General features: G+C 42.6%; 2 protein-coding genes across 7 annotated transcripts in view; both read right to left on the minus strand.

Annotated features, from left to right (window-relative positions):
* appa (amyloid beta (A4) precursor protein a) overlaps positions 1-15,535 on the minus strand; it is a 35,293-nt gene extending 19,758 nt beyond the window's left edge. For 3 of the 5 annotated variants that reach the window (XM_030744778.1, XM_030744760.1, XM_030744752.1), the window contains exon 1: positions 15,360-15,535. In XM_030744778.1, coding sequence (XP_030600638.1) covers positions 15,360-15,419 — 60 coding nt within the window. In that variant the 5' untranslated portion in view covers positions 15,420-15,535. The remainder of the gene's footprint in view (positions 1-15,359) is intronic. The other 2 variants (XM_030744786.1, XM_030744769.1) reach the window with 1 other exon arrangement.
* Positions 15,536-15,790: 255 nt separating this feature from the next.
* cyyr1 (cysteine/tyrosine-rich 1) lies at positions 15,791-26,793 on the minus strand. 2 transcript variants are annotated; one of them, XM_030753832.1, is made up of 4 exons: positions 26,712-26,793; positions 23,583-23,682; positions 21,969-22,132; positions 15,791-16,846 (listed from the first exon to the last, which is right to left on the minus strand). In XM_030753832.1, exons 1-4 carry the CDS (start codon positions 26,791-26,793, stop codon positions 16,713-16,715), a joined length of 480 nt encoding a protein of 159 aa, XP_030609692.1. In that variant the 3' UTR covers positions 15,791-16,712. The 2 variants fall into 2 exon arrangements, with proteins under 2 accessions (XP_030609692.1, XP_030609700.1); XM_030753840.1 differs by lacking the exon at positions 26,712-26,793 and adding an exon at positions 23,801-23,888 and having other exon boundaries at positions 16,713-16,846.
* Positions 26,794-27,852: the final 1,059 nt, after the last annotated feature.

The raw sequence follows: 27,852 nt of genomic DNA on the forward strand, positions 1-27,852 counted from the left end.
ATGAAAACTTTAAAGTTAAAAAAAATATCCCTAACCACAAAAATGATTATACTTAAGACCGTTTTACCTGTGGAGCTGATATTCAGCCCACCAGTTAAGATAACATTTATCATTTATACCTTCATATGAATAAGATTTAGCCATTTTCCTCACCTAACCCCTGACCACATGCCAGTATACAATTTAAATCATACATTTACATATGTAATGAAGCCTGCCATGGCAAATGCTAACCCTGAAACTGAAAACGTCAGCCAATATGGAAGAGCCAAAAAAAACTGCAGTTCATCAAGTGTCCACTTGAGACAGATTTCCATGTTGCAATAACCAACTTGACAGCAAAAATAAATTTTGGTCTCCAAACCTTATCCCGCCTTTATGGTGTGTGAAATATGGTACAATTAGACACTTGGCCATTTTGGCTAACAGGTGGATGCAGATAAAGACGATAACTGTTAGCTATCTGCCGGGTTTGCCTCAGATAATTTGGGTCACTGAAGTCAACCGTATTCGTGATGCTGGTAATTTAAGCATTGTTATTTAACGCACCATTCTGGTGAACGTCATGACTATGTGTGTAGTTAATGACACTAACAGATGGTCCAAGATGTGTTTAGTGGCAGCGTCCACGAGCGTCTGGAGTCCACGGATGCTCCTTGGTAATCAAGCTTGCTAGCACTAGCTGATAATTTAACACTTGTCTGAATCATGGATGTTATAAGAGATGGATGTGGCTGCCGTGAAGTCACCCACTGGTTTCAGAAGTCATGTTTTAAGGCCTTGAGATGAGCATTTCCACTGTCGCTATCTTGGTTGCAAACTAATCGGATGTGACGAGGAAGGTGGGATTAATTCAAGGTGACCCAAAATGAGTGAGTCTATAAACCCAACAGGAAACTGTTGACATTGGTTAAGTCAGAAAGCTGTTTTCCCATAGACTTCTATAGGACCGGAAGTCTTTTTGCAACCACAGCTATCGCCATCTGGTGGCGTTCAGAGAGAATGCACATTTAAGGCACTTTGCACTTCATTTTTCCCGACTCAGAAGCTATGTCCATATTTTATACTGGTCTATGGTCCATATATGGTCACTTCTGTCTCCAAAATGCTAATGCCGAGGCCCCTCTATGAAAACAGGAACTAAATGAATGAAAACAGTGTAATGAGTCACTGAAGTAAATGTTTCAGCCATTTATCTCAGTGAAATGACTGCAAAAACACCACACACACCAGGATCAGGTTACACTGCCATGGGTCAAATGTGCACACCTTTAAAGTTCACATCCCCCACTCATCAACATAAGGGTCAACATGTAGAAATAAAAAAAAAAAAATCCCACAAAGTAGGGTGTAAAATCCCCCCGTTAGTCTTCCTGAGCTCCCACAAATGACATTTAACACTTGGTCTTGACACTAAGCCATCTGCACCACCCAGGGTTATTTAAGGGTCTGCTGCTCGATTCCCACACTGCCATCTGTAAGCCATAAGACACAGATCGCAATCCACCGTGTTCACTAACAGCAAAACCCAGGGCAAAGCAAGAATGGAAACTTTCCTCAAGGAAAAGTGGTGCATATGTACTATCTTTTAATTAACTCACTCCCTGGGTGCCCAGTTCCATTTTGACCTTATCTGTCCACCCTCTGGGCCTTACTCTACCGCTTATTGAAAGAAAAGCCAACTTCCTCTCTACTTTGGGGCATAGGTAGGCAAATCACTGCCAACTGCTTGCTGACATTCAAATTCTGTGTGTAGTACACCTTTGGCTGGCAAATCATATCCCAGCCAATCACACTCCCTTCTCTCTCCCCTTTGCCACTGCAATAACTCCACCACTCTGTCTTCTGTTGATGGAGGAGGAGGGGAAGCGGGTTGTTGGCCAAGGCTTCGCAGCAAGCTTATAAATCAGACTCCCAGGATGATGGCGGAGGCAGGAGAGAGAGAGAAGGAAGTGCAAGAAAGAACAATAACCACAATGCCGAGAGACGGGGAGAAATGGGAGAGCAGATGAATTGGACAATAAGCCTTCAGGCTCAAGCAGAAGGTCAAGCACTTAGTAAAACTGAAAGGATGCGGGGATGAACGGCCAGAGACAGATGATAAGATGGGAAGCTGTGGTGTCAGGAAAAGGCAGCTTAGAAGATGAAAGGAGGAAAAAAAAAGATGGAAAAAACACTGAATTTCTCATTCTAAATCTAACACCTCCATAAATAACGACTTGCGCACATTTTCCAGTTTACAAATCCTCTCTAAAAGAAAGAGTGGCTGAATAAAAAGGCCATTTTTTTGTCGTCTTCTGGTTCCAGTGCCAACTTGGTAAGCTAGACTCTACCCCTGGCAGGCAACAGATGGACTCAATAAAAGGCAGCCTGACAAATGGTGACACACATCAGCAACAAAGTGTTGCACATTACAGGAGCAGAGACCAGGCTTCTCTCATCTCCTTCACTCGCTCTGTCTTTATCCCATCTCAGCTCTGGCTCACAGTCCTGCCAGTGTGCCAGCCGGTCAGACTGGCAGGGAGGGGAGGGAGCAGTAATCTGGGCACTGAGGATTAGAACGCCAGCACGGGCAGGAGAAATATCCCCCTTTGGTCTCAATCTGGCATGATAGCCATCACGGCGAGGACAGGGAATAAGTCAGGGGAAAGGAGGCTGATGCTATATGAGACTGACCCTGTGAAGATAGTTCAGTGAAACTCAGCAGAAAACCCAGTCACATACTGCTTGGTATGCCGTTTCCCCCTGAAAAGTGATGCAACTAAAGTAGTGATCCATCAAAAAGAAAAAAAAAAAAGCTTTTCAGCTTTGGGCTGCTTTTATTAATCACATTAGCTGATGAAAGAAGTCTATTGTTTGATAAAAAATGAGAGCAAGAAAGTCAAGAGCTCCAGTTTAGGGGGGCGTAACAAATTCCACCAAAAAGACGAAGAAATCATCTTGTGTGCCACTTGCAACAAAACCTCCAAAAATGACTGCAATCAAGTCAGGAAAACATAAACCTAAGCTGCCAGGCCTGCAACTTTAAGTCGTGTATAGTCTGTGTCCAGGTTGTTACAGCCATAAAAAGCATTAGAGATCAGCATAATAATCTGAATATAAAATGGAATTCATTCCCCCTCCAGCAGGTACATGAAAGAAAGAAGCACTAAAAAAAAAAAAGACAAGCAAAAAAAAAAAAATCTAATAATGTAATAATGCAATAACATACAAGTTTATAGTAGTATAGCGATTAAAGTGAGATTATTCCTACTGCAATTCACTAGAGTGGTTCGCTACCCCACGGAGGGCTCTGATGAGAGTGACAAGATCAACGCAGCGCTTCACATGAACCGCCCCACATTTCTGTCACGCCATGATGTAAAAATCACAGATGGGAGCGTTTCCATCACATCTGACAAATCTTAGAGACATGCATCTTTGCTTCATCATCATGAGACTGTCAAATGTTCTGGATAATAATAATGTTCTGGAGGATAATTCATTGGGTCACGCTCTTTTTTTTTTTTTTTTTTTTTTTTAAGTGGGTGCACCCACTTTGGGCTTGCAGATCAGCAGCTAGATTAGGAGTAAAACAAATTATTGATTAATCATTTTATTAAGCAACAGAAAATGTATCATTAAAATTAACTGATTAACCAGACTTTTTTTTTTTTTTAAAGACAAAAATAGGCATTTAAGTCTTATCTTGTGATTCATTCACAAATATCCAATCACACAGCAGCAACTCAATGCTTTTATGTATGAAGACACAGTTAAGAGGAACTGCTGCAGTTAAACCGGGCATCAGAATGGGGAAGAAATGCGATTTAAGTTCCTTTCAATGTGGCATGGCCGAGTATTTCACACACTGCTGATATACTGGGATTTTCCCCACACAGCCATCTCTAAAAGAAAATATCCAGAAACTATCCAAAGCATTTTCACCCAGAGAAAATGCCTCGCTGAGGTCAGAGGAGAATAGCCAGATTGCTTTGAGCTGATAGGAAGGCGTGAGTAACTCAAATAATCACCTGTTACAAGCAAGTATGCAGAAGAGCATCACTAAACACACAACATGTCAAACCTTAAAGCAGCTATTAGTTTTTTCCCCCTCGGTATCATCTTGCCTCCAAGTGTCCCATCTGCATTCAGAGATTACATGCAGCTCTTTATTCCAATGAATATATATATATTTCCAGAGCCCAGTGATACTTTTAAACTTTTTGAATGATTCTTTAACTGTTGTATAATTCTTCAATCTGTCTGAAATGACCATTATATAATTTATATTATACAGACAAATGTAAATTTTGAACAGAAAACAGTCCCACTTTTAAACTTTATTTGAAAATAATGCTACTTCCTTACAAGAAACTAAGCCACTCGTGATTTTCTGTATGCATGTGCATATTCACTTCCCAAAGGGCTATTCTGAACCCTAAGAAAATGTTAATGTAAATAAAATCACCTTGAGTGTTGTGTGTTTTTTCCCGTCATATTGTAACCAAGTTCCAAATGACCAAAATATTTTCTAGAACACAAGGTTACTGCACATGATGCCAAAAAGAAGGAAAAAATGTGCCTTTGAATTGGTTAGCTTGACCTTGACAGAAAACACAAATTAGGTGGAAACTCTATCTGCTCATCGAGTCTCAGAGGAGTGAGCATGCCCAGCGATCTATGCCGCTGCACGTCACTCCACACGTGGGACTCAAAAACATAACTCTTCTTCCAATTTATGGCAAACTACATAACCGTTTCCCTCTCAGAGCCGCTTGTGACTGCTGCATTCACTGATGTGATTATCTGCATTAATAGCGGAGAAAAGCAGGGACAAGTTTATTACCCCTTTGGTGTCAGAGAAAGGAATATTACATCACAAGTATACAAAATGCAAATAAATCAATTTTCTCTCACATAGAAGCAGAGAAACAGTTTAATGTATTCCAGCGCACCAAAGGCACACACACATACACAATCTTTGAAGTGTCCCCTATGGGCGCCGGTCCTGAAGCGCTATTAATTGTGCAGTCTTATCTGTGTGGCCCAGGCCTGCCACAGGGAGTTGGGTGAAGGTGGTGGTGGTGGGGAGGGTGTGTTAGATCAGCTCTCCCTGCAGGGGGAGACACCCTGGAGTGCAAGATGCATGTGTGTGTGTAGCTCCTACAACACACACACACACACACACTCTCTCTCTCTCTCTCTCTGGGACACATCTATTACAGGCATCTTTGGTTTTCTGTGTCCAGGGTAGAAGCTAACAAAACAAGGCGTTATTGTCCAGGCTGGGACATACTGTACCACAGACAAATGATAATGCCAACCGGTCCATGTTTAGAGATGGTTAACAATTACTTAGATACACAAGAAACGGCAGCTTATCACAATGCAAATAATGACTTTACTGTGTTAACCTCGGAGGCTTTCAGCATTTATGATTCAGATTAGATGCTGTGTGATACACTACGAACTTAGATTGCTTTCCTTCCAGTCATTAATCAATCAGATGCGGTGGAATCAAGCAGAAGCCTGCTGTCTGTGGCGTCTTTACAAGATGCATCGCGGTGGGATTTTGTTTACTTGCGGTGGCTGGATTAAATAAGGCTGGCGAGGTAACGGAAACGCTGCAGTACGTGCATGCCGGCGTCACTGTTATCCAAAGCCCTCAGATCATCTCTGACCGGACCTTCAGTGCGTGTGAAATGCCATCCCACCATCTTGGCGTGTATGTAACATTATCTGTGCCTGATGTTTGGGAAGCAGATCTAGTGGATAGAGTGTGTCGCTAATTAGAGGGCGGGCCCGCTTCCCTTCCCCTCACACTCTGTCAGGCCAGAAATTCAATTACAGAGTAGATCTAAAAATTAAATAAACACTGTTGAGGCAGGACGGAAGCGCTGGTCTAAATAGGTAAAAGAAAGATTTTTTTTTTTTAAATTGCTTATCTCATCCTCCAACAGCTTCAGGTCGGATATATGGAGCTAAAAAAAAAAAAAAAAAAAAAAAAAAAAAAAAAAAAAAAAAAAAATCAGGTTATAATGAAACCTGAGCACCTCAACAATAGCACATCACGCTCATTCAAGCTTTTCCTTAAAAATCAATAGATCTAAATCAGTCTGGGATAAATATTGATTTCCTTACTGATTTCTCCTTAAAGGACAAACTGACACAACGAAATGACTCCTCAGATCAACACTCATGACTAATTCCTTTTAAGCGTGTCTGTCTTTGTTGATGACCTTCCCAACCACACCCAGTTGGTGTTCCTGGTATGTTCTCTTCATGTGCATGTCATATCCTGTTTTTACTCACAGCTCATCCTACAGTCCTCATGTTCAAAAGCTTGCATATAGTCTGAGAGGAGAATTCAAGTTTGTTTGAAGAATTATCTTCATTCATATTCAGTGCGATTAAGCTGCGTCTCCGGGGTGGGGGGGTTTCCTCAGGAATTAGCATCTCAGACAAATCTGTTTAAAATCTGATTAAGAAGTGTGTAAGAAACACTGATCTGACTTCTGTTCACTTAATTTGTCTAGATGTGATGGAAGGACTCTTGGTTTCCTTAGTTATAATCACCATGGACACAGAGTCTGCTCTCGACCCTAGGGAAGCGCCTGTCACAACCTCCCTCTGGCTGTGGCAACCTGAGGCAACACCATTATCCAAGTCACCAGGGAGCAGGAATTTCATCATCGGGGTACTCTGCTTTGTAAGGAAGTGGGTTGGTTTATGTGCAACCTGCATATTGCTTGGCATGCATGTTTTTTTTTTTTTGGGTGGTAAACGTAGCCGTTGCAATGACTGGCTTGTTCAGTACCGGCCTGGTAAACTGGCCGTGACCTCAATAGTATTCAGGCGGGAGTCACTTTGCAGCGACACGTCAACATAAACAGATGGGGCTCCGATCGCTTATGCACACAGACACACAAACACAGTGATTACTTTATAAACTTAGATCTGAAATGGCCAAAATCTGTTTTTTTAATCTCACCCTTACCAAGGGTCACTTTAGCAATAACTGAACGCACCAAGATATTAAATATTTCTGTGAAATGTTACTTTGCAGGTGGAAAAATTTTTACATCTTCCTGTAATTAAAATGTTTAATTTTGTGGGCAAACATTTCTGAAGGTGCTTGACTTTAATCACCTGAAATACACTTTCCATCTTTTCTGCTTCATGACATCTTTTGTCAGTGCCCAGCGTCACAAAACCAACCAACCAACACCTCTCACCCAATTACAGCCCTGTGATGACACATGGGCCGAAGGAAAAAACAGAATTTTCCTTCTCCAATTACAACTCCCATTTGATCCCCATGGAAATGGAGCAGCAATTATATAGTGCCTTTCTAGTCTTAATGACCACTCAAAGAGCTTTACACTAAGGCTCTTACACTTTTAACCATACATTCATAAAGAGCCTTATACGTTCAGCACTTGATCTACTTCGTACCTACAGCCAATTTAGAATCATCCATTAACTTAACATGCATGTCTTTGGACTGTGGGAGGAAGCTGGAGAACTCAGAATCTACAGCACAGGGAGAACATGCAAACTCCACTGAGAAAGGCTGCGACCAGGATTTGAACCTGCTGTGAGACGACAATTCTAGCCACCACCACCACTGTGCCACCCATGGAAATCGCATTTCCTAATGCATTCATTACCATCAATTTGTAGGGAAGGCTGCTGAAATATTTTGGCAGTAAGCTGATGTCAATACTGATATTTAGTGTTTCTTTGCTTAATTTGTTGTCGTTTGCTTTGCACCTGGGGAAAACAAAGAAATTACAAAGGTCTTTCAGCTCTTAACACCATATTTGAAGTGAAATTGATGAGACAACAAATAAATATCACAGCCAAAAGCAAATATCTTATTTGCAGAAAGACCAGTAACAGTATCCCCAACTGTTCCCAATGTTTAGCTGGTATATCAATTTGAGAAGAGGTCAAATTACACTCCCGCCCCTCAAAATGCCAGATTCCATTCAGACAATGCTGAAATGAATCCTGAAGCCTAATAACCATGTTTACAACTACACAAGAAATATTTTATGGATGACTGAGATGATGTAATCTTTTATCAGTGCTAGTGAGGACCCTGGGGTCCTGATGATGTGCCATCTCTAGACAGTACAAGCAGATAAACTAGGGGACAGAAATACCAAAGCACCACACCAGTATTTTCAGTGTATATATATATTAGTATTATGCAGTGGTCACATTTTCCTCATGCTCTCATTAAATTAGACAAAAAGCTCAGCTTAGCAAGATGAGAAAATTCTGTTTCTAAAATCTCAAATGGCTACAAAAACAACTCATGAGTCATCATTGTCATTTCAGAGAATCTGGATTTTGTAATTAGTGGTTTCCCGTCGCCCCCCCCTGCCAAAACACACACACACACACACACACACACACACACACACACACACACACACACACACACACACACGGCTTGTTCTGCATCAGTCCGGTTTACTGCACAAATGGAGGAAGCCCACTTCTATCATGGAGTCCAAACAGGAAAGAGATCCAGAAATAGCACAACACTGTCAAGAATTCCCGTCCGCTTTCTGGTGCAAATCTCCACAGCACTCATACACAACACAAATCTCACACACACACACACGGCTGGCATTTGAAACAAGTGTTCCAATTTCACAGTTGGACTCCGAGAGCACTTGTCATCTACAATTGATGGCGTGTCGCCCAACTTGGAAGAAATACTAGATTCATAAACCCTCTGATCTGTGCATCTCAGTCCCAGGGCATGCAAGCATATCTGTAACACAGCCTATAGATAACACAGATTTTTCAGAATAAAAGCAAGAGTGAAATTCTTCTCATGGAAATGTTGAAATGGGTGAGGAGAACAGCGGGAATAACACAGAACGGCCTAATTATACCAGGCACCTGGGGTGGGGGTGGGGGTGGTGGTGGTGGTGGGGGGGGGTGCTGTACTGCTATGGCAACCATGAACACCCAAGACGATGAGCGGAGACATGAGGTAGCGAGACAGGAGAGGATGAGATCATTTCTGTAAGTGATGAAATATAATCTTCAAAAACAAGGACCTTGTGGCTTTTTATGTGTCGACAAAGATGGTGAAACAAACAAAAAAAACCCTTCATTAGGAAGTTTTGTGTTTTACCATCTGAGATTCCCCCCATTTTAGAAAAAGCCCACAACCTCTGCAGTAATCAGACACATACTGAGGCAAAGCACTTTCTTAGTCTACATTTGTTTAATGGAAAAAAGAAGAAGAGTTGAAAATGAGAATGATGGAAACTCCAGCTCATTTGTGGCTCCAGGAAATATTTGAAGTTACTTTTAAAGAATTAGTTTCTATTGCTTATGATGGAAAGCTTGGGCATACCTTGTCATTTTTTTTTTTTTTTTTTTTTTTTTTTTTTTTAAGATGCATGCAGAAAAGCAGTTCATAGGGGGAAAAAAATCTAATATTTTATCACTACCAGTGGTCTTTGCCATCTACTTTAATTTTTTTTTTTTTTTAATTTGTGCATTTGAAAGCTTTCTGACCTTTCTGTCAACAGCATCTGGCACATGTCTGCATTTAGCATCAGCAAAGAGAATATCGGCCTCATAAGCAGATGCCGTTTCTGGACTGTGCCTTGCCGAGTTCATGGTTGAAGAACATTAACTTTTTAAGTTGAAATGTAACCATGATGTGTCGAGTTTGTGGCGGTGAGGCATGTAGACCAGGCACGAGGCACGTGTTTGCACTGCATGGGCAGTGAACAAGAAAAGAGGACAGCAAACAGAGAGAGAGCACCTTAGAAAGACGATCATAAAAAGCTTGTTTTTCTACCACCCATTTTGCTTTTGCAGAATTATCAGGGATCTTTGAGTGCCACATTGCTCTCTTAAAATGTCTCTGGTGACAGAGATATTTCCATTCTAGTTTAATAAACCCGAGTTTATAGCAAAACCATACTTGTCACGAAGACACCCCCCCACCCCAAAAGGTTAGCTGTACTGCCATTTCCCCAGTGTACTGAGGTTAACTTAGAGGAGTCTCATTGGTTCATTACAAAATTCCAAGCTTGGCAGCCCGTTGACAGTCAACACACTGAGTCGGGTCTGAGTCACGATACGTGATGATGATGCAGCCATTCATATATAGTAACATAATGACTGCAGCACCATGTGTTACATGAGTGTGAAACCACACAGTCAATATGCAGACTCATCCATCCCACTTTGATATTGTTGCATTTGTGTGACCAAAACCACGATTAAAGCCGTCCTTGGTCAGATTATTACACTGTAGGTCATATCTGAGTGGAAAGTCTGTTCCATACAACACAACACACCCAAACAGAGATGTTACACTTCTGATGGAGCTTTGCAACGGCAGGAACACGCTTTCCGATGTGGTGTGAATGCTGCACCCCCCCCCCCCCCCCCCCCCCCCCAAAGAAAAAGCTGGATGTTCTGTGTGCAGCTGCTGAATGATTGTGCAGGGCAGGGTGACTTGTTTCTCAGCTTATTATTCAGATTTTGTACCGACAGCTGCTTACTCAGCAGTGGTGAAATGAAGAGTTTGTCTTCGTGGCACACTGCTGATATTTACAGATGGAAATAACAGTAGAATGGTGATGAATGATGCTGCTGTGTAGTGGGAGATTCGCTCTGAAATGAGAAAAGGGAGGAGGAAGAATGTTCCCTGAAGACAGCCTGAGAATAAAGTACATGTTGACCTATTAGAGCTAATTATAAGCCAGACATAAGGAGGCGGAGGAAGATGAGGAGAAGGCTTTTCAGAGGACTGACTTGCAGAATTGCATTAGTGAGACATAACGTCTTGAAAATGAAGGCAGCGTGGTGCGACAGACTCATCAAAAGCTGTCAGGTTAACACAACCAGCCTTTAACTTAAAAGAAAACCAGGAAAAGCCATCCTCTACAACTTGGCAATTTATGTCTTCTTCACAGTCAGTGAATCAGGTTCTTGACCCGATCCTAAACTCTAAACTAGCTGGAAAAACTTTTAAACTAGTAGAAGCTCCTGCACCTGCAGATCCTGCTCAGTGGCCAGGGGTTAAGACTCAGGTTGCAGAGTCCTACTGTTCAGACTGAAGAGGAAGTCCAACCATCAGATCTAATCAAGCCTGTGGTTATCCACAATATCTCATTCAGAGGGCAAGCTGCAGTGCACAAAGCATGCCTTTTATCTCGCTACTGGCCTCTGAACTACCGGATTCCTACCATGCTTTGAAAAGGAGGGAGTCCAGCTTTTGAGAGGAACACGCTAGAATAAGAAGCCAAAAATATAGGTAACAGGAATAAGGTTCAGGCAGATCATTTCAAAGCAGGAGAGCACCTGTGGTTAAATGCATGGTTTCACAGTGGGTACTCCAGAATGAACAGGGTCCTATGGAGCTGTGGCCCAAAATCGAACCTTCACGGGGTAAAAATGTTCTAGCAACTCAGAGTTAAGAAAGAAGGGGGTCAAAATAGTTTAAATTATAAATGTCTTTTTAGTGGGTAGCAAAACTAATTACAGCAAAATAGTATTGGGGACTTCACAGCACCACAAGCCACCTGACAGCACGCGCCATTTTGATTTCATGCATATTATGAGCAGCAGCAAAAGATTTACAGCACCAGTCATCTTCTTGTTATACACGTATCTAAGTTTCAGTTTTGATTCAACTCCTGAGGTCGATCGTGCTCGCATGCACAATCAGTGTCTTCTTTTCACATCTCAGTTTATATGTTTTAAACTAAAACAAAAATCTGAGCTTCTCTGTAATTACTTTAGCCATTTTACTCCATTGACTGAGGACCATCATGTGAGGGCCCTAATAGGAAAATTGCACCCATTTGTGACGCAATGGGAAGTGACCAGTATCAGTAGATCAGCTCTGGTAGATGTGAAACCGTTCTAGTTCTAGTTTACTGCTTTGGACAGCTCATTACTTGGAAAAGGAAATAAAAAAGACCTATGAGTCGTCTCAGGTTGTGTTAGGTGGGACACAGACACAATGCTCCAAAAGACAGCAAGCAGATAGGTGTCATCCCATTTTACCATGACAACAGAGACAACAGAAGGTCAGGAATTCTTTTCTCCTGGACAGGCGGACGGGACGGGGGGGGTGGGGGTGGGTGGGGCATTAACTGGGAGCGCTGCGGTGTCGTTGTCGTTGTTGACTCAACCACGACGGACAATGTGCTGTTTGCACCAGGAATTTTCATAATCAACTATTAGCACAGCTGGGAGGAGAGGCAGGATTAAAGCAAGATAACCAAAGGGAGGAAAAAGAAACAGTGACACGAGGAAAAGAGGCACAACCTGACAACCCCCAACATAACCACAGTGATGATTACTTTCATGGGTTTAAAAATTAAATTGTTTGGCAGTTCGCTTAAAAGATTGTTGATGATTTCAAAGAATTTAAAAATCCAAACAGACTTTTGCTCACTCGATTTAGCAGTGAGCTAATGTATCATTTGAGAGCTCGAGCATTTGAAACGATAAACTTCTAAACAGCTGATTTGAGTATGGATGCAAATAATGATTACTTTCCTTAGTGAGTAATCTACTGATTTAAAGGGTTACTCATTTCATTGAGTAATCCTTTTTTCCTATACAAATAACAAATAGCTTTGTGAGAAATCAATACGATGCTGTAAAAGAGGCTGTATACAGAGGTTTTTGCTTAATTAATTACAAGCAGTTGATGCTTTCTATGGAATGACTAATCAATTAATGGACAAATTGTCTCAGCTGCAGATTAACATACAAAAATGCAACTACTGAGCCATCTGATGCTGAAAAAAAACAACAGGTTTTTGCTGTCAGTAACAGAATTTACACTGACACTACCGGGTCAGTTTGACAGCTAGCAATCAAGCACATTTCTTAAGAGTTAAAACTCACACCACAGTTGCTTTTCTGTCTACAAATATGCTGGAGATACTGACTCAAGCATGAACTCCCTCTTCTCTGAGGGCTGTCAAAAAGGCCTTCTGCAAAAAAAAAAAGAGCTTCAAACTGGAATAAAAGTGGATGTGATGCAGGTGAAAGTGAGCTCAACAAAGCAGAAAATAAGAAAATTTTAAGCAAGTGAGGACACATTAGTGTCAAGTGGATTTCTCCTTCAAAAGAACTCAAAACTGCAGTGTGAGCAGCGGAGAAGGTGCCAGAGAGCGAAGCACTGGCAGTGCCAACAGGCATAATGGCATTAAGGTTCGCTAATAAAGGGAGAGGGCTGGTCCACCCCGGGCTCAAACACTGCAGTATGCACACAAACAGGCTGCCAGCACCCATCCGAGAGCCATTTCCCAAGGATTTGGAAATAGACAAAGGCTGGCATCCAACTCCCACGCTCCACACCACGGCCAGCGTGTTACAGGGCGGGTCCTGTCAAGGAAAAGGCTGCTTCCTCGGGCTAAGTGTTTAGAAGTGTTTGTATGTGCCAGTCATCAAGAGGGGCAAAAAGCAAGCCATAACAAGATAAAAAAAAAAGCTTGCAACATCTCATTTTCAAGTCTTATCTTGTTTATATTGTTTTGGAAATAAAATCCCATTTGCTCGTGTTTTTGATGTTTCTAATGTAAATAAAGGACTCAGAGGGCAGGGACTGTGTGAACTGCCCTCAGCTTTGGATTATCAACAAAGCCAATGCTTTGCTTAAAGGGAGGGCCAAACTCCTCATTCCAAGTCCACTGATTATAACATATGCTTACAGGAAACAACAAAGATCAGCTGCCTAATTTCACCTCAAACGCTGGCCCTTAATGGATAAAAGGACCCGAGCTAATAGTTCATTGGCACTATTGATCGATTTATCATGTATACAAGCTCTAATTGTTAAAGCCTCCTCAACCACAATTGTGCTTTCAGTATTGGTGTGGCTACAGCAAAGTGTCATTTCTCTCACAACCACATGGAAATTACCCATTAGGATAACTGAAGATTTCCCAATTTGGATGGGGATTTTTTATTTTATTTTTTTTTTAAATAAAAGAATGTAATTCTGTCATGACACTGCTGACAGGTACTATTCTTAACAAGACACTGAAGATGCCTGAAATCTGACATTACACACACGCCAGCAGCACAGGATTGAGTGAATGGCGTGTAAAAAATAGGCATTTTTGCAGCCACAAAGCCATGTTCCTGGCAAAGACGCTCTTTACAATAAATTAAAAAAAAAAAACGCATGAGCAGCGATTATATGTGGTCCCAGCTCCGTGATAAATATATCACCAGTGTGACTGTTAGCATGTTAAACTCCCCTCTATGGATTAAAAATAATAAAATAAGCCTTGAAAGGCAACAATGCCAGTCAAAGCTCCTGTCGGCTTTCCCAGTTTCCCCTCGATAAATGCTGCAGTGCACCGCCGCCATCTTACTTCTCTATTCTCTACCATGTAATCCGCGGAGGGCGTTTATAGCGTTTTTGTTTTCCACTGAAACTCACACGTTCACGACCTTTTCTCTGCATTTTATTTAAAGCCGAGTCAGCTCAAGCCTTTATTAACGAGAGACAAACATTTCTTTACTTATTCCCATTCACAAAACACACCCACTACCTGAAAATCAACCCTCGGGATGTGGAAAATGAGACAATACGCTTCACGTTTATTCGCGGTGATTAGTGTAAGGAGGCTGAATTAGCGCTGATTCCCAAACCATCTGCGCAGTGTAACTGGCTGTCAGATATAACGGAGTCGAAACGTCTTAAAAGCAAGTAGTTTCCCAGTTTAACGCAACGAAAAGGGGGAACAAATCGACAGCAGCTTTAACTGAAGGGTTTCGGATCTTCTGCCCTTTGTCACAGACTCGGTAAATCAAATTAAACCACAAGCTTAACGCGAGGGTTTGCCAGAGAAACGGAGCAAGGGGATTTAAGTTAAACACACCCTTTGCTTCATATGGTGTTTATTAAAGGGCAGTGAGAAATAGTAAAGAAATAGTCCACTGGATACGCGACAGTGTCCTAAATATTTGCGTCGACTCTGATTTGGGAATACACAAGAATTTAGTGCTCAAGCTAGCTTGAGTATTAAATTAAACTTCCGGTTACAACCTTCAAGACAAAACAATAGGCAAACAAACTGCGCATTTATATTCAAACACACCGTGTTAGCAGCAGATTCACAGGTCAAATATGACAATTTGCTGTTGATTCGTTGGCAGAGACAATAAATTTACCTGTAGTGCTTATATACCCTCGTTTTTTCAATCTTAATACGAAACAATTTTAAGCTTTAGCTTTGAAGGTACGACAGCTCAACTTCCGGTCTTCTCTTCGCTGCCTCTAGCCCGCTTGACTCCACCGACAGGAACAATATGGTAGGGAAAATGCTACAAATTCTCGCATAAAAAAGCTTTTCTCTTACCTCGACAGCCAGAGCCGAAGCGGCTACAACCAGCAGTAGTAAAGCTACTCGGTCCCCCATGCCGTGTCACTAAAACAGCGCTCCTAAAGGTAGCGTTTCACCGCTTCTGAAGGTCTGCGTCAGGCGAGAAAACGCGTGTGCTCGGCGCCGGTGGCTCCCGTCGTCTGATGGTGAGCGATACCGAGGCTGCACAGCTGCTCAGCGCCGGATCACCTGACCGCAGCAGAGTGGGATTAACGCACACAGTTGCGCGCACGCGCTATCTTCCCGACACACACGTTTGTTTCTTAATCTGAGCCAACTCACGCGCGCGCGCATGTACTCTTTTAATTTTAAAGCAGAAAACAGTCATAAAGGACACGCGCGCGCACTCGAGGGTGTGCATTATTGATCACACGGGCACAGGGATACAGGAGTTCATGTTTGCGCTTAAAAAACACGTTTTATTTACAACACCGACAACAGTAAAGAAGCACTTTATTTATCTCAATATTTACATGGTTAAATCCTTCCCATCGTTCACAGTCAGGACCGGGAAAGTGACTTCATTGTGCTGTGGCTGCGTTCACTTTAGATTCAAATCTTTTTAAGTCAGCCTTCAGGTGTAATTCCACAATCAACGTGTTACCATTTTAGTTCAAGAATTTAAACAACAAAACCCAGTTCATACCACATTGCTTCAAGTAAGGCAATTAAAAATAAACAATTCATTTACTGACGAGTCATTTCAAGCCATCCATTCTATTAAGATTGGCATTATTATGAGTTATATTCAAGTCTGTGTGTGACAGGCAGGTCCAGACCTGACTTGTTTAAAACACATTTAATCACATTTAATTTAACAAAAACAAAAAACTGGAGGGCTGCAAAACCAAAGTCTCCACTGTGTCTGTGTTTTTTGCCTCAAGTGATGCCAGCTTTCCCCTCCGTGTTGACAAAAGTGATCATTTGAGCGGTGCGCTGCCTCTGATGTGCACAGGTGGGGACGGATAAGGGATATCGGTTATTAGCGGGCAAGAAGTGCCAGCTGCAGGCCAGCAGGGCTGCTGACTGTTAAGTCTATGATCAGCCGAGATGAGGCTCTTTGGCCAGCTTGACCCACATTTTGCTAAATAATTACTTCCCCACCGTGTCCTCAACTCCAGAGCGGCAGAAATGCAGGAAAGCTGAACCGGGTATTCTGGCCTGCCGGTTATGTTTGTGTTTTCAGTGTGGTAATTTTTGGTGGTCACACCCAAATTGCGCCATCTCTGCTTTAGAGTTCGGGGGATGCACAGGCGTCTCCGTGTCTGAGAATCTGGGCCACGGCGGCTTCACCCGAGCTGGCCGGTGCACGTTCAGCGCAGAAGGGATTCACTTTCGGGTGCAGCCGGGGTAAGGAGGAGGTGGGGAGTAGTTCGCTGATCTAGGCTGTGTTGGGGTGTAGGGCGGGGGGTGAAGGGATGGAGGGTACATCTCACAGTCATAGGTGTATGGAGGCGGGGGACCTGAGTTCGAGAAGAAAATTCACAAAAAAACATCAGTATGCATGTTGGTCAAAAGCATTCAGCTATTCTGTAATGATTACAAGCTTCACATTTCTTCCATATTTAATGGGAATGAGGCACATTGAAGCTCAGGACGCCTGCCCCAATTTTACTACAGGTTTCACAGGGCAGCTGCACCCTCTAGTGGTTACATTGAGAAACCGCATTCTGTGGAGCCCACACTGAAGGAGGCCAGAAATGGAAATGCTGCAGGTATGACAGAATACAGAAACCAGCATACAGTCACATAGTCGTGAGTAGGAGCTTTATTTTAAAATATCTAGTACTGATATGGAAAATAACTACAAAAAAAATTAATATTTTTTTTTGGCATTGGAGTAGAAAAATAATAGCAGCAAGCCCTCTTCACACCCAGTGTGAAGACATGAGGAAATAAGCACACATTGGTCATACAGTACATGCATCGTGTCGTATTCATGAAACATGATCAGAGCCTCAGGGCAGCACGGCGAGCTCTCCTCCAATGTAGCATGAAGGCGATACGCAGAGGAGAATGAAAGATGATAAATAAATGATGAGGCCCAGAGGGGAAAAAAAAAAAAAAAAAGAAATCAAAAATCAAAAGCAGCGTTCCTGAGGCTGGAGAGTGTCAGGACACAGACAATGATGTGCAGACAATGTACCTCATGAGAACAGCGTGGAAACGTTGTTGCCATTTTCTCCCCTTAAGTAGGAACAGAGTGTATCAGACGTGAGAGTGGGGAGAAAAGAAGCATAGGGTCTAACAGGTACTAAAAGTTTTAGAAAAAAAAAAAAACGCGGTTATTTGTCTAAAATGATTCAATAGTGGTCTTGGTAAAATTGTTAGTGGGCCCTTTGGATTCATTTTTTTCCCCGTTTTCTTTTCAGGTGCTGCCTGAGGACAGGAGATGAGGTTTCACCACAACAAAACTGGTGCAGCAGCCTCCTTTGCGTGTGTATATCATCATGTAGATGCAAATGAATTACTGAAATTATTTCCTGAAAAACTATACTATATATACATATTTATAATAATAATATATTCATATATGATAACTTTGTTACAAATAATAAAGCAAAGTCTTTATGAACATCACATTAAAGGAAAATGCCTGTGGTTTAAAAACTATGATTATTATAATGTTATGTTGTATTATAATATTAAAATATATTAAAATAAATATTTTATTAATGAATGACTCATTTTTAATGCTACCATGTAAGCAATTATTACTGATAATTATCAACTAAATATCCTTAAATGTTTGATTAATGAGGTTGTACCACTTTCATTACTGGCCAACATTGACGACCGTCATACTGACAGTTATAACAGTACTAGTGTGCATGTCCAGCATATACAGTGGCTTGCAAAAGTATTCATACCCCTTGAACTTTTCTATATTTTGTCACATTACAACCACAAGCATAAATATATTTCACTGGAATTTAATGTGAAAGACCAACACAAAGTGGTATAAAATTGTGAAGTGGAAAGAAAATTATACATGATTCAAAATATTTTTTACAAATAAAAAACTGAAAAGTGAAGTGTGCAAAAGTATTCAGCCCCCTTTTCTCTGAGTTTAACCAATTGCATTCAGAAGTTGCCTGATGACTGCTAATGACTAAAAAGAGTCCACCTGTGTGTAAACCAATCTCAGTACAAATACAGCTGCTCCGTGACGGCCTCAGAGGTTGGTTAAGAGAATATTGGGGAGTAAACAGCATCATGAAGTCCAAAGAACACAGCAGACAGGTCAGGAAGAAGGTTGTGGAGAAGTTTAAAGCAGGCTTAGGCTATAAAAAGATTTCCCAAGCTTTGAACATCTCACAAAGCGCTGTTCAATCCATTATCCGGAAATGGAAAGAGTACGGCACAACTGTAAAGCTACCAAGACAAGGCCGTCCACCTAAACTTGCAGGCCGAACAAGGAGAGCACTGATCAGAGATGCAGCCAAGAGGCCCATGGTGACTCTGGACGAAATGCAGAGATCCACAGCTCAGGTGGGGAAATCTGTCCACAGGACAACTATTAGTCGTGCACTGCACAAATGTGGTCTTTATGGAAGAGTGGCAAGAAGAAAGCCATTGTTAAAAGAAAACCATAAAAAGTCCTGTTTGCAGTTTGCCAGAAGCTGTTGGGGACACAGCAAACATGTGGAACAAGGTGCTTTGGTCAGATGAGACCAAAATTGAACTTTTTGTCCAAAATGCAAAACGCTATGTGTGGCGGAGAATTAACACTGCACATCACTCTGAACACACCATCCACACTGTCAAATATGGTGGTGGCAGCATCATGCTGTTAGTAAAGATGACATAGTTAGTGCAGGTGGGAGACCTCTCTCCAGGCGGGAGAGAGGTCTCCCACCTGGAGAACTGGTGCCAGGAGAACCACCTCCTGCTCAACGTCAGCAAAACAAAGGAACTGATCGTGGACTTCAGCAGGAAGCAGCAGAGGGACTGCCATCCACTTGTCATCAGTGGTGCTGAGGTGGAAAGAGTGGACACTTTCAAATACCTGGGAGTGACCATCTCACAGGACCTGTCCTGGACTCATCACATAAACATCACTGTGAAGAAGGCCAGACAGCGTCTCTACCTCCTCAGGCGGCTGAGAGACTTCAAGCTCCCACTCAAGGTGCTCAGGAACTTTTACACCTGCATCATCGAGAGCATCATGCGTGGGAGCATCACCACCTGGATGGGAAACTGCACCAAGCAGGACTTCATGGCCCTAAAAAGGGTGGTTCGTTCAGCTGAACGGACCATCAGAACCACCCTCCCCAACCTGCAGGACATTTACACCAAGCAGTGCAGGCTGAGGGCCATGAAGATCCTAAAACAGCCCAGCCACCCCGGACACTCTCTCTTCTCCCTGCTCCCATCAGGCCGGCGTTACCGCTGCCTGAGGGCTAAGACTGAAAGGTTGAAGAAGAGTTTTTACCCACAAGCCATCCGTCTGCTCAACTCTGAGCCCTAACTGGACCATTATTGCACAGTGTAAATATTATAATTTATAAAAGTGTGTATAGTGTATAGTATATAGAGTATAGTGTATAGTGTGAATTACTTTTTTTTATTTTTATTCTTCTTCTTATTTATATGTGTGTGTATATATGGTTGCAGGTACAAAATACATTTCACTGTGCATTGTACTGTGTATAACTGTGCATGTGACAAATAAACACTATCTTAATCTTAATCTTAATGCTCTGGGGCTGCTTCTCTTCAGCAGGGACAGGGAAGTTGGTCAGAGTTGATGGGAAGATGGATGGAGCCAAATACAGAGCAATCTTGGAAGAAAACCTGTTGGAGTCTGCAAAAGACTTGAGACTGGGGCGGAAGTTCACCTTCCAGCAGGACAACGACCCTAAACATAAAGCCAGGGCTACAAACGCTCTCCATCTAATCTGACTGAGTTTGAGCTCTTTTGCAAAGAAGAATGGGCAAAAATTTCAGTCACTAGATGTGCAAAGCTGGTGGAGACATACCCTAAAAGACATGCAGCTGTAATTGCAGCAAAAGGTGGTTCCACAAAGTATTGACTCAGGGGGGCTGAATACTTTTGCACACCGCACTTTTCAGTTTTTTATTTGTAAAAAAATGTTTTGAATCATGTATAATTTTCTTTCCACTTCACAATTGTATACCACTTTGTGTTGGTCTTTCATATTAAATTCCAGTGAAATATATTTATGTTTGTGGTTGTATGGAAAAGTTCAAGGGGCATGAATACTTTTGCAAGCCACTGTAGTTTTGTTCCTGTACCAATCTAGAACCAGCCCAAAGCTGGGATCAGTGGCTACCATAATAAATTTACAGATGATTGGTAGATGCAGCCCACAGGTTCTGTGTCCTGCTGTTCTTTCAGGAAATATCCCAACTTTGGTCAGTCCGTGATAATAAGAAGAGTCCAACTAATACCAATATTTGGTGATTTGAAAATCGTATATACACTATATCGCCAAAAGTATTCACTCAGCCATCCAAATCATTTAATTCAGGTGTTCCAATCACTTCCGCAGCCACAGGTGTATCAAACCAAGCACCTGGGCATGCAGACTGCTTCTACAACAATAAGTGAAAGAATGGGTCGCTCTCAGGAGCTCAGTGAATTCCAGTGTGGTACCATGATAGGATGCCACTTAGGATGCATATTATAATTATATTATAACAGTGGAAGTGATTGGGAACTCAGCCACGAAGTAGTAGGCCATGAAAAACACAACAGAGCGGGGTCAGTGAATGCTGAGACGCATAGTTGCCAACTTTCTGCAGTCAGCTGCTTCAGACCTCCAAACTTCATGTGGCCTTCAGATTTACTCAAGAACAGTGCGCAGAGAGCTTCACTGAATGGGTTTCCATGGCTAAGTAACTGTATCCAAGCCTTGCATCACCAAGTGCAATGCAAAGCGTTGGATGCAGTGGTGTAAAGCACGCTGCCACTGGACTCTAGAGCAGTGGAGACGTGTTCTCTGGAAGAACTTGGCCGGCCTACACAGAGTCCTGACCTCAACCTGACAGAATACCTTTGGGATGAATTAGACTGCGAGCCAGGCCTTCTCGTCCAATATCAGAGTCTGACCTCACAAATGCTATTCTGGAAGAATGATCAAAAATTCCCATAAACACACTCCTAAACCTTGTGGAAAGCCTTCCCAGAAGAGTTGAAGGGTGGGCCGACATCATATTAAACCCTGTGATGCATGTGAAGGCAGACGAGCAAATACTTTTGGCAATATAGTGTATCAGCCAATTAATTTTTTTCTTTCAGACACATTAAACAGATTTCCCTAACATCTGTCATATGCAGCTATTTATTTACTCGTTTACGCTCTGCCTGATCCTACTAGGATCAGCTGGTGTGTGTGGAGAGCACTCCACCAGAGGGCAACTCTTGTGACCTGGTTGAAGGATGTTTCACCCATCTACTTTTTCATTTATCCACTATCGTAAATGCTGATACCAATAGATTGACTAATTGTCTTGAAAATTTTTTTGGCTGTCCTTAAAATCCCAGTAACTTGATTTATTTAATAGTAATGATGGTTGTTAGGGATTGTTGAAAATGTGTGGTTGTGTATATTGTCCCACCTGGATAGCCCTGTGTCACGGTGCTGATGTTATAGGAGGTGCTGAACACGCCGACCCGCGCACCCCGCCCGTTCTTCATGCACATGCACACACACAGGAACAAAGCTGCCACCGCTCCCATCAAAAACACCACGCCAAAAACAATACCGGAGATGGCAGTGCCCCTGGAAAACACAAGCACACACACACACACAAACAAGTGTGAAAGGAGGCAGCTGTCTCCAACAGACATACTACCAATACTTCTAAGGTGCTGCCATGGAGATAAACTGCGGCATCTGATGTAACTCAGCTGCGTGTGATATCTGTGCGCCTGTGAGCACGTGACTGCCGAAGATCCTGTGAGCTGGCGCTGTAAAATAGAAAAAGGACTCATCATTCACAGGTTTCTTCCATCTCTGTGGTCGGCGTGAGTCAGCATGTCACCCGAGGCTGCTTTGCAAATTCGCAACATAACCAAGCCATTAGAGGTTATTCAATGGGATTAGTACAAATATACAAGTAACATGATACAATTACTTAATCGTGACTTTATCTCAGAGGAAGAGGGTGGGGGGCTGGAGCCTATCGAGGGGCTGAGTCCGCCCTGGACAGGTCACCTGTCTATATAAGGGGACATGTTATACCCAACTTACTTCTGATTGGCTGCCCCTTGTAAACAAAAGATCTGAACTGAGATGACCATATTAGGGATATCTGCTCTCACTGACATCATACAGAGCCAAGAAAAAGGGAAAAGGTCCCAAAAGCATTTTTTAGACCAGTCTGAGGCCTGAGCTTTTGACTTACAGGGACCACTCACACACAGAGTGACATCATTATTTAAAACTGGCCATAAAGGTAAGGGAAGTGCCAACAGGTCCCCATGTGATGTGCTAAAGCAGCTGTGCTGTGCAGATTGACTGAAGGTCTTCTGAACAGCTGGGATCTGAATTAGTTGTCTCTCCTTTAAATCACCTCCACACTTTAAACGCAGGCCGAACAGGAAGTGCAGAGTCCAGTCAGAGATTCAAATACTGAGGGCTTTCTCAGCCAGCGTTTACTGAATCTCTCACTCATCAGCAGATTAAATATCGGCCTCCTTTTTTTACACTTTTAGCACCAAAATAGCCAAACACTTCAAGCTCTTATTCACCTTTTTTTTTGTTTTGTTTTATGGTGGTAGAAAAGAAAAAGAAAAAGAAAAAAAAAACACAGTACACAGACTTCAGATAATGTGCTCTGCTCTGTTATTTCCAGTGGGATCCAACATAACACATGTAATCTGACCATGATCTGACAGAGATGGGAGATAATTGTGGCTTCCTGGCAACCAAGGCTGGGGAGCTACACTGAGACCTCGAGTCAGTCCCTAATTTATCCTCATGAAAGGGTCTGACAGATTTGCCAGTGGCTACACCTGTATTTTGTTATCAGCTCTATTTAGACACACAAAGGAGAGGGCGATGGCAGAGAGCTGCAGTCTTAACACTACAGAGAACAGCACCAGAACGGGAAGAAACCTTAAATACTCGAGAAAGAGGTGCAACAGCAGCTCTGTCTTTGACATCTCTGTGTCCCAGCAATAGAGCAGATCTCGGCTAAACATGGTTGTGCGTGTGCGTGTCGACTTACGAGAGGACATCTCCCACGTAGGCGTAGTAGGAACAGCAGAAAGGCGGCGACCCATCGCAGCAGTACTCTATACAGCCCTCACACTGGGCCTCACTACCACCTGTAACACACACACAAACAGCCACACACTCTTTAGAGATGGCTAACGCAGGATGTTACAAGTCTGTGGTACATATGAAAGAAGTGCTGGTGGACAGAAGAGTGAAGCCTGTGTATACCTAAAAAACTTCTTAAAGAAACTCTCCAGTCAGGTCTTGGCAACATTTTACATCCTTTTCCTTCATGAAAAAAAACAAACAAACCTTCAACACTATAATGAAACCTCTTATGAACTAACCTCTAAGCACACAACCTCCAACTGGCGGCTTCTATTTATACATTTGAAGACAGATTTAAAGGCACCGCCTGGGCTAAAAAAGAAGCCATCGACACCTGTGGAACATTTGGGGAAAAGAAAATGAAAAACATATACATCTCCCCAGTCAGCTCACAGAGGAAGCCTGGGTTTTGTTTCAGTACATCGGAGCCAACCCTGCTCGCCTGCACCACAATAACACTTTTTAATATCAGCCAGCGGGGACAGGCGAGTGAGTCAATGCTTTGATACTCAAAAAGGACATTTTAATTCACTCGTCGATTTCAAAGAAAAATGTCACAATTACAAAACGCCATCAAAAGGAGAGCCTCCCGATCACATAAAAATACGAAGGCCACACGCTGTTCAGCATCTCTCCATTAAAACTAGACGTGCACGGTTTATTTTCCCACATGCAGGCTGACTGAGGCGCCCAAACAGCCCACGTCTCCTGAATCAAACACTGTGGACTGATCAGAGGATGACGGGCAAATTTGTGACACAGCATAAAAAAAAAAAGTAACGCTTTTCATATGATGATGTGACGGTAAGACGCTGATATTAAATTTAGATCCCAAGCTTGGGTAAATGGGGAGGTTTTGAGGAAGGGCAACCGGCGTAAAATCTTGGTGAGTATGCATCATGATGGACTGATGCCGGGTGTAATCTAGCGCCTAATTTGGAACCGGAACTACCTTTCTACTGTGTTAGTCCTTATGTCATGTTAATCACCTATATCGTGCAATATTAAAACAAAAAAAAAAACAGATGGAACTGCTAAATGTGAGTTTCTCTGGGAGGGGCTGCTGCGAGAAATTCGCAGCTGATTCCGACGGGAGTTTCTTTCCTCTAAAATAAACTTTTTCTAATGCTGCGCTCCACTCTGTAGCACGTGTACAGGTATGCAACACGAGACAAAGCGACATAAGGCTCAATTCTCAGGACTGTTGAAATGTGGGGCGGTTTTTAAAAGGAACCTATGCAGAACTGGCACAGAAAGACTTGAAAACAAGTACCAGATAATCCAATTCAATAGAATAACCGGCTACAAGTTTATCAGTTTCTTTTGTCGAGGCTACAATGACATCGATTGCCTAGCAGTGGAGCTTTTGCACACTTGAGTCGTTTGCAAACCTTTTTTTTTTTTCCTCAGCTGATCAGAAATCAGCAAGAAAACAGAAATCTCTGCAGCCCGTCAGGCTCTGACTCAGACTGCAAACTGCTAGAAGAACACATTTGTTACTAATGAAGCATAAAGCATGGACTGCATTATGGAAAGCATAGGCTCCAGTGTTTCTGGGACCTCACTGAAGACTAAAAAAAAAGTCATGATGTTTCAACCTCTAAAATCTGATTTTAGCCAGTCCTTTAAGGATCTAGTTCCCACGAGCCCCCTCAGCTATGAGAAGAGCCACACTGCTGAAGTCCTCCTCGAGAGCCGGTTGAGGCTACTTTAAAGAGCGCTCGAGATCGTGCACTCTTAAATTTGCACAAGCTCGTGAGTCTCTGCAATCCACCGACTGAATTAATTACCCTCTGAGTGGGAGATCATTAGAATAAGATACAGTACGAGGGACGAGTGTTTGTGTGGGGGATCAAATTAAGATGATTTCAGAGCTTTGCTGCTCGCGCACCGACGCAATCCATGATCCAGAGTGATGATTTTACACCGATGTGAGCCAGTGACATTAGCAGGATCTCTTTAGTGTGTGTGTGTGTGTGTGTTTGACTAGTGTGGTTTATTACCCCCCCCCCCCCCCCCACCGCGCAGCCAAAAGCATTGTGCACACAGCTGTGCCTCTCTGTGTACTCGTCTCAACCTGCTGCCACGACACGAGCCCTTTTCATCCCGAGGCTCTCTGCGAGCTGCAGCATTTGCGTTTTTCCACGCAGAAGGTTGGAGTCTTTCACAATCGAGAGCGCGCCAGGGACGCAATTCAGATGAAGGACGCAGCAAAAAAAAAAAAAAAGAAAACAAGCCTGTGTGCATACGCGGGTCTGCTTTCTCTCAGCAATCACTCACGTTCAAATTGTGTTTGCCCGAGGGGATATATATGCACACATTTCCACGCTCGGGTTCAAACGGAGGGAGAGAAAGTAGATGCGAGAGTGATGGCTTTTCATTACTTTTCATTACTATAAAGAACTTAATAAAATGGGGGGTGCAGTGGAGAAAGATGAAGGTCTTATAGTCTGGATTTCCAAATCAGTTAAGCCTTTTTTTTTTTTTTCTCCTGTCATTAGAGCTCAAAGTTTTGATGGATGTTTTCTTTATGGCGGTGACACATCCTTTTAATTTCACACCGCCTCCCTGAATAAAATACTTCCATGTCAAGTCAATAGGAGGTCCCACTTGCAGACCTCTGCTGTGCTCAGTCTGGGTGGTCCTCTGAGGTCCTGGCTCCTGTCTCTCCACACGCTGGGAGACAATAGCACCATGTCCTTCACCCCCACCCCTTTTCTTGCGCTCTCTCTCTCTCTCTCTCAAATACATACACCAAGCCCTCCTGCCGGCCCTCTCCCCTGCCCCCATCCACAGCAGCACTGTAAGGCAGACTTTACTCAGATGAAAAGTTTGTAGCAGTTTGCAGATCCTGACTGGGTCTGATTTGGAAGATCTTTCTAAATCCCCAAATGTGTTTGCGCTTTAAATATTGTTTCCTTCACTCCCTACAAGTTTCCCAGCAAAGAGGAGCCACTAAAGCCAATTTATAGGTGACAGGGACACGCATCCTGCTCGTGAAAGTGTTTAAAACGATTAAACAGAAACTCACCGGTGAATAAACAGAGCAGCAACGAGTTCAACTTCCATCTCACCGCCTGCGTCCTCCTCCTCCTCCTCCAGGGGTTTTCCATAATCTTCTGTCACTCCTGCGCTTCCTTTCTCAATAAATGACAATATTAAAAATAAAAAATAAAAAGAAAGCGCCCCTTTACTCTGCTCGCTCTCCTCACTTATATGGCTCTTCCAGCAGCATTGCCTTATCCCTTCACTCCCCTTAAACAGACAGCAGTGAGTTGGGTACTTGTTTAAGCGCTCGGTTCGTTCCTCCACGTGTGCGCGTCTTTTCCTGCTCTGCTGCGTCTGCTTCTCACACCTCCGACTGATCGCTAAGACATTTTTTTCGTTTGTTTTAATTGGCCTGCCCTCCCTCGCCGTCCCCCTTTCTCTCAAATTACCATGCCGAGTTCACTCTAGAGAGAGAGACAGAGACAGACTATATATAAAGGCTTCTGGTCGAGACTTTCAAAATAAAATTAATAAATTTTTGCGATTTTTAAAAATCGAAATGGAAAAAAAAAAAAATGAAACCATAAGCCCATGTGAAAGACGACTTTTATCCCACTACATTAAAAAAAAATCTACCAGGTGGTATTTCTTGTTAAATTATTTTTCTCATTTGACAAACGATTAATTAGGAGACAAAAACGACGAACAGCTCGGAAAGTACATTTCAAAATCTCAGTTTTTCCACATGCATTGAGTGTACAGCTATTTAAAGATTTCAGAATAAAGGCACAGAGTCTTTTGTTTTCTATTAATTTTAACTCCTGTGTAAGGCTAGCATCACCACACCACACCACACCACACCACACCACACCACACCAGAAACAGAAATTGTTTTATTGAAAATATCTCTGTAATAATTTAACTTTACTGCAATTTTTACACTTTGCGAAGTCATCCACTGGGCTAAATCGGATCCTTTGGCAGGCCAGTTCAAGCTCCCGGGACATCTAATGAAGCTAGATGAAAATATACACTCACAGCCACTCTGTTAGGTACACATGCTCTTTAATGCAAATATCTAATCATCCAATCACATGGCAGTTATTCAGTGTATTTAGGTATAGGCTTGGTCACAACGACCTGCTGAAGTTCAAACCGAGCATGGAGAAGAAAGTGGTTTCTTG

The sequence above is a fragment of the Archocentrus centrarchus genome, chromosome 2, assembly GCF_007364275.1.
Source record: "Archocentrus centrarchus isolate MPI-CPG fArcCen1 chromosome 2, fArcCen1, whole genome shotgun sequence".
In the NCBI taxonomy this organism is placed as follows: domain Eukaryota; kingdom Metazoa; phylum Chordata; class Actinopteri; order Cichliformes; family Cichlidae; genus Archocentrus; species Archocentrus centrarchus.

Excerpts from the sequence above, each read along its gene's own strand:
- cyyr1 (XM_030753832.1), bottom strand. The coding sequence starts at position 26,793 with ATGGAAAACCCCTGGAGGAGGAGGAGGAGGACGCAGGCGGTGAGATGG. Across the intron at positions 23,683-26,711 it reads GCTGCTCTGTTTATTCACCG|GTGGTAGTGAGGCCCAGTGT; the intron begins GTGAGTTTCTGT and ends TGTGTGTTACAG. Across the intron at positions 16,847-21,968 it reads CGTGACACAGGGCTATCCAG|GTCCCCCGCCTCCATACACC; the intron begins GTGGGACAATAT and ends TCTCGAACTCAG.